Source organism: Tachysurus vachellii, chromosome 15, assembly GCF_030014155.1.
Source record: "Tachysurus vachellii isolate PV-2020 chromosome 15, HZAU_Pvac_v1, whole genome shotgun sequence".
Taxonomy (NCBI): Eukaryota; Metazoa; Chordata; class Actinopteri; order Siluriformes; family Bagridae; genus Tachysurus; species Tachysurus vachellii.
The window spans coordinates 970,564-978,063 of NC_083474.1; the positions used below are offsets into that span (position 1 = coordinate 970,564).

General features: G+C 43.3%; 2 protein-coding genes across 3 annotated transcripts in view; one reads left to right on the forward strand and one right to left on the reverse strand.

The window, feature by feature from the left end:
* col4a4 (collagen, type IV, alpha 4) overlaps positions 1 to 2,426 on the reverse strand; it is a 43,171-nt gene extending 40,745 nt beyond the window's left edge. The window contains exons 1-4 of one of the 2 annotated variants that reach the window (XM_060888248.1): positions 2,408 to 2,426; positions 2,192 to 2,272; positions 1,360 to 1,511; positions 1,093 to 1,135 (exon numbers count right to left, since the gene is read on the reverse strand). In XM_060888248.1, the coding sequence (XP_060744231.1) occupies positions 1,093 to 1,135; positions 1,360 to 1,403 (87 nt within the window). In that variant the 5' untranslated portion in view covers positions 1,404 to 1,511; positions 2,192 to 2,272; positions 2,408 to 2,426. Of the gene's footprint in view, positions 1 to 1,092; positions 1,136 to 1,359; positions 1,512 to 2,191; positions 2,292 to 2,407 lie in introns of those variants that run through there. The other variant, XM_060888247.1, reaches the window with a different exon arrangement.
* col4a3 (collagen, type IV, alpha 3) overlaps positions 2,169 to 7,500 on the forward strand; it is a 40,299-nt gene continuing 34,967 nt past the window's right edge. The window contains exon 1 of the mRNA XM_060888249.1: positions 2,169 to 2,635. Coding sequence (XP_060744232.1) covers positions 2,567 to 2,635 — 69 coding nt within the window. The 5' untranslated portion in view covers positions 2,169 to 2,566. The remainder of the gene's footprint in view (positions 2,636 to 7,500) is intronic.

Sequence of the window (7,500 nt, forward strand, 5' to 3'; positions counted from 1 at the left end):
TGTGTGAGAGTGTGTGTGTGTTTGTGTTTGAGTGTGTGTGTGTGTGTGTGTGTGTGTGTGTTTGAGTGTGTGTGTGTGTGTGTGATGACAGCATCTGTATTCTGACACCTAGTGATTTTGGCTCAGCTTTATGTTCAGCACCTGACACATACCACACACACACACACATACACACACGCATGCATACACACACACGCACGCACATACACAAAATGCAGGACCTAAGAATGTACTTGGAGCCAGGTCTTTGTCTTATATTTAACATTAAATGTCGTATTTTTTCCCTCTGATCTCGTACCTTCTCCCGCTCGGCCTGTACTATATTGTTTACACTGACAGAAGGCAAGTCTGCTGTGAAAGAGAACGCCAGCCTATCAGCTTATCTTCCCTCACAACCAATCTTCTGTATCCAGCAGAGATCCATCAAGATATTCCACACAGACGGGTTCAAGTTCTTGCCTACACGCAAACACACACACACACACACACACACACACACACACACACACACAAAACCAGACGAGCCTTATACTGCAGATACGCTCCTCAGTAAACCTTCCACACGGGCAGTCTGCTTTTGTTCACGTACGTCTTCATAACTCACGTGAATCACGTGCCATTGAAGTTCAAAGGAAGTTCCATGCTACTGAATCGCTAAAGGAGGCCAACATTTCAGTATCTGATGGAATCTGGTTGCTATTTTTTATTATCAGAAAGCAATAAAACACTTTAATCTTAAGACACCTTATCAGAGTCGTTTAGTTATAAATTCAACCAACATAAAAAATCCGCCTGCTTCTACAGTATAAAGCCGTAATTCTGCGACGTGAGACGAGGGATCGCTTCAACAAACCAAAGCTGTCGCATGTCCTAGAATTACTCTTTTAAAACCTTAATTTCATTAACATTTTAGTTTATTAACACTCCGTCCAAACACATCAGCTTCCAAGGCAATTTTCATGCCGATACAATCATCAATAACATGCTGCTGGTCACCTCATAGACCACTAACTAGCTGACCTGAGTCTCGGCTATAACTTGTCGTATTTTGCAAGATGGCCACTATTCAAGATGGCCGCCGTCTAAACTTACCCCTTGAACTTCCTGTCTGTACATGTGTGTCAGTAAAAGCCACCTGAAAGAAAGCAGACAGAATGACTATTAAAAAAACAAACACAGCTAATTCTTATAATACAGATAATAAGCCATCTCTCTAAGGAGAAACATGCTAGCAGCTAGTTAAACTAGTCACAGAAATAAGTAAACTGATATTAGCTGTTGTCAGCTTGTGGGCGTGGTCTGAGTAGGACTAAACAAACCCTCACCACTTAACAGTTTACATTAACAGTGAACTCATACCAGAGTGGGAGGCTGAGCGAAGCAATCCGGTGGGGGCGTGTCATCTCACCCGCCACTCAAGGCGTGCTCTGGTTCGAAACGTGCCCTCAGTCCCTGTGAGCTGGTGAATGCTGCAGCTAAATCTTAACTTCTGAGCCTTAAGTGGGAGTCTCCTGATAGCAAAGAGCATACAGATTATAATTAACACTATGTCAGCTACCTGATTAGCTACCTTTCTGCTGTTTGCCAGTATTGATGTTGTTAACTCGTGGTACCAGGAAGAGGTGAACACAGATTTCCCTGATGTATGGTGCAGCTAACAGCTGGTCAAACTGGTAGACCATCATCTCAACATGGCTGATGGAAAGGCCATGGGACTAATGATATGCATGCAAGATACATGCTCAAGAAAAACGTTAATAAATGAATTACACAATAAAACATTGTTTGATCAATAAAGATACGTAATACACAATCTGACCATCAGGGAAAGACCAGATCAGCATGTGGCATGTGTTCTGGAGCTGATTATTTATTTATTTATTTATTTCCCCAGATTTGTTTGCTTTCCTTAAGAGGAGGTGAAGTACAGTAGAGTTCTCATCAGCAGCAATCAGATATAATCAGAATAATCCAGATAACTCATGTAGATCGCAGCTGGACGGAAGGTGAAATCTACTGCGCTCTAAAAACTGTTCAAGCAGACAGGAGAGCCGCATGGAGAGACAAAGAGCTTCTAGATCATGTACATAACGCACTAAAGGCTGTTAACGCATTCGATAATCACACTACAGATGGTAACACAAATAATAATAATAATAATAAGAAGAAGAAGAAGAAGAAAAAGCCTTACCTGATTTGCGTTTTTGTGCAGCACGCCGATTTCACATCACACCTGAATTGAACACACATTGAGAGCATCCAGAACGTGGACCTGTGGCATAAGAGTGAGATAGAAAGAGTCGCCCATAACTATGTGACGCAGAAGTCACACCTGTCCAGACTAGTTACATCCCACCGAAACACTACCCAAACCACCCCTTAGGCAAGCAGTGTTCTCCGGACTAACCTGTGGAGAAGCATTAAAGTTCATTTCCACAATTGCAGAATTGGCCGTATTTCTTTTTTTTGCAGGTTGTGTTTGGGAACACGCTCAGCTCAGCGCGCGCTTTGGTCACCGTGAGCGCACGAGATATTCCGGGCATCTCCGCGAACCTGTCAGGTCTCCATGCTCCTTCTGCGCGCGACACTCTCGGGAATATTGCTCCTCGGATTTGTGACGCTCGCGCACGCCGAGGTGAGTGCGTTTTAAACCGCGTGAATGAAAAGCTCACTCCATAGTGATTAATAACGTGTGATTATAGGAGTAAAATGTGATTGCTCGCGAAAGACACGTGGGAGTGTAAACAAACATGACATCAACTGATTACATGAGTTTACACACACACACACACACACACACACCAGGGATAGATGCATTTACAAAGAGGTGACTCTTACTTTACATTTTCTGGGTTACACAAAGTCATTCACTCATCTTCTACCGCTTATCTGAACTAACTCGGGTCACGGGGAGCCTGTGCCTATCTCAGGCATCATCGGGCATCAAGGCAGGATACACCCTGGACGGAGTGCCAACCCATCACAGGGCACACACACACACACACACACACTCTCATTCACTCACACAATCCGGACAATTTTCCAGAGATTCCAATGTCTTCCATGCATGTCTTTGGACCGGGGGAGGAAACCGGAGTACCCGGAGGAAACCCCCGAGGCACGGGGAGAACATGCAAACTCCACACACACAAGGCGGAGGCGGGAATCGAACCCCCAACCCTGGAGGTGTGAGGAGAACGTGCTAACGACTAAGCCACTGTGCCCCACAAATTAATTTGTTTATTTCAAGTGATGATCTCAGCAAACACAAACACTTTGTTAGTGTTGATTTTTCAGGTCAGTCACTTCAGGTCAGGGCTTTGTGATGGTTTTGAAGCCGTCACTCCAGAACCTTCACTTTATTGCTTTTATACCATTTTGATGCATCTTTGTAAGTTTGCTTTGGCTGATTATCTTTGTTGAAAACGAGGATGCACTGTATGGCATGATGATGTGTTGTACGGGGTGATGATGCACTGTATGGCATGATGATGTGTTGTACGGGGTGATGATGCACTGTACGGGGTGATGATGCACTGTACAGCGTGATGATGCACTGTACGGGGTGATGATGCACTGTACAGCGTGATGATGCACTGTACGGGGTGATGATGCACTGTACGGGGTGATGATGCACTGTACGGGGTGATGATGCACTGTACAGCGTGATGCTCCCACCATCATGCTTCACATTTCTGCTTCACAGTTCTGTTTGAAAGCCTTTTTTTTCTCTCAGAACTTAAGCTTGTAAGACCTTAAGTCTTTAGGAAACTGCTCTTAAAGAGAAAACAGACTTTGAAGGTCCACAATCATTTTTTTCTGAGGTCTCAGGATTTTCTATGACCGGTTGTTAAAGCAGCAGTGAAGCTGTGATACAGAGCAACATTTCTGCTAAATAGAAATAAGCAGGTGTTCAAAAAATCTGACTCAAAAATTCTTCTTGTTCAGTTTTGAAGACATTTTTTCCCCTCAAGCTTCTTACACACTTTAGCTGGAGTTTGTTTGTTTCAGACGCAGCTGGGATTCGACCCTCCCGAGTTTAGTCAGTGTTGATGAACAGACCTTCACATTAGTTTCGATCTCAGGTGCCTGAGGAGGGAATGTTAAAGGAATGTTAAGAGAAAACTATTCCTTCACTCACATATCGAAAAAGAAAGAATGACAGGAAGAAGCAGGAGACATCATTTAACACGTCCGTCATTTTCGAGTCTGACTGTTGCAGGTGATTTGTTGGAAGGCACGACTTGTCTTAACTCACGCTTCCTGAGATTAACAGACACTCGAGTCATAAAACATTTACAGGCACCACTTCAAACAGCTCAGCGCACTACAGATGACACGGACGTCTGTTTTGCCTTCGTAGTGAAATCGTCGTATGCACTTCATCACCGTCGATGCCTCCTGGGTGCTTCTGTAATGCACTTAACCCCAATATAATCTCAGAACAGAACTGTTAAACTGCTGGATATTTATTGCCCGTGTCTGGCAATGCTAGCTGTGAAATGAATACCTTAGCATGCCGGTTTAACCACACCATACTGTACCTACCACCAGCTACCACTTGCTATGCTCACACTAGGAGCTGGTCCGAGGAATTATCGATGATTTGAAGTGGTTTGAATTTGTTGCTTGATCATAATCATAGTCTTATCTACTTTGCATAGAATTACAAAACTCCCCATTCAAACCGCACTCGTATTTTCTCATCTTCTTTCACCACCTCTTTTCCTGCTAACCTTTAAATCCCACTTGTGTGATTTTAGCCTCAGTTCATCTCATTGTCTTGCTGGGGCTGTTGATTCTGCCGTGTTCTCTGAACGCAGACGTGTGTTTTTTCATGCCGTGTTTTTCTTTCTGCGTGATTTATTCAGCCAAAAAGGTCTGGCATGACAAGCTGCAGGAAGTCAAAGTAGATGATTGCTGGTGTTGTTGGTGTACATACAGTACAGTGTGTAAGTGTGTATGTGTGTGTTTATCGTGTAGTTACAGCAACATAACCATGTGAACACAAGCTCATTTTTACACAGGTCCATACCTGGGACACCTGGGACATCACTAGCCAATCAAGGATGTCTGTGAGCTCATGGATGCAGAAGGGGGAGGAGTTTTGTCAGATTTTGTCATGATTGACTGCTTTCTTGTTGCCATCTGTAGGGTCCGAGCATTTTTGCAGATTGCCCTCGGGAGCAATTCTTTCCAAGTTGTGTAAAGCACTAAAGAGAAATCTTATAAACAAACTCAAGGTAAAAGAACACTGAAATTTGTTTGGCTGATTTCAGCCATGTTTTATAAGTAATCTAGGCATCATTAAAAATCTGGATTAACACCAAAAAGGGGTTGATTTCAGCCCCGGTTCCTGAGTCGTGCCTCTGCGTGTACAAACCAGGCACAGCTAGGAGTCACTAGCATGTGGTTGCCATATTGTTTAAAAAAAGACAACATGTTTTGGATAATCTTCAAAAAATACAATAGATTTTTTTTCAAAGATATACCAAAATTTGCAAGAGTAGGAACGTAAATGTATAAATTACAGACATTACAATGTAGAGGCTTTAATAGGTGCAAATCGAACACAAATACAAGGAACTTCACACATGTTGGTAATTAGACATTAATGTCACTTAGGTGCATGTGGTCATGTCATGTGAGGGGATCAGGGGCTGATGGGTAATGTAGTCATGGCAGGGTTCATCCAGTTTTAATGTATTCATGATCAGAATGGGGGGCTTAGTAGTTAGCATGTTCGCCTCACATCTCCAGGGTTGGGGGTTCGATTCCCGCCTCCACCTTGTGTGTGTGGAGTTTGCATGTTCTCCCCGTGCCTCGGGGGTTTCCTCCGGGTACTCCGGTTTCCTCCCCCGGTCCAAAGACATGCATGGTAGGTTGATTGGCATCTCTGGAAAATTGTCCGTAGTGTGTGATTGCGTGAGTGAATGAGTGTGTGTGTGTGTGTGTGTGTGTGTGTGTGTGTGTGTGTGTGTGCCCTGTGATGGGTTGGCACTCCATCCAGGGTGTATCCTGCCTTGATGCCCGATGACGCCTGAAGTAATATTGCGAATATAAACGGATTACGTTGAGTAATCGTTAGTCCACCAGACTGCAGGATACGTTTCAGTGCTGCGGCTCCAGGCGAGTGTTCAATCAATAAAATCTGTCATGTATCAGCGCTGATGTTCTATCAGCTCACTCTGAAGTGATTTCCTTTCTTCTTCTTGCTTGTCAGGTGAAGCACATCTACATGTCTGAATGATTTCTTTTTGTCAGTACTTGTCAAGTTCAGGAATTTTCCAGGTGTAATTACTGCAGCGCTGCTTGCTTCAGAGAGGAGCAGAAGATGCTCAGTGACTGATGGACAAATAACACTCATTTAGGTCATCGCTCAGATTTTATACATCAGCATCTGAAATCTCGGTTCTGAAGACTTTAGTACATCAATTTTAATAGAGAGATTTCTACAAGTTTTTATTAATGACTCAACTTGGAACAAATATGATAAATTGCTTAGAAAAAAAAACAAAAAAAAACGGAAATATTTGGAATTAGTGATAAAAAAGTTAGAAAATTAGTGATCATGTGACATTACAAGAAAATATGTGAACACATGCTGCCTAGTTTATGACCTGGATTGGTCTAAGCCTAAAAGTGTAAAGTACACAAACACACACACACCACGCAAACACACACACACCACACACACATCACGCAAACACACACACACCACACACAGACACACAAACACACACCACACACACAAACAAACACACACACCACACACACACACAAACACACACACACGCCACACAAACACACACACGCCACACAAACAAACACACACACACCACATACACACACAAACACTCACACAAACACACACACCCCACAAACACACACCACATACACACACACACACCACACAAGCACACAAACACACACACCACACATAACACACACATACACACACACCACAAAAAAACTCACACACACTACACAAACACACACACGCCACACAAACAAACACACACGCACCACACACACACAACACAAAAACACACACAAAAACACTCACACAAACAAACACACACACCACACAAACACACACATACCACACATAACATACACACACCACACACACACACACCACACAAACACACACACACACCACACAAACACACACAAACACACACACACCACACACACACACAACACAAAAACACACACAAAAACACACACATACCACACACCACACATAACACACACACACCACACAAAAACTCACACACACACACACCACACACCACATACAGACCACACAGACACACACACACACCACACAAACACTTACACACACACACACACACACACACACCACATACACACCACACAAACACACACACACACACACAAAATTACTGTTCTGAATAGAAAGCTAAGCATCTTCGTTTCAGAGCCTCCTTCTCTTGACTGGCACCTTTTACTTGGATGTTGTTCAATGTAGCATTA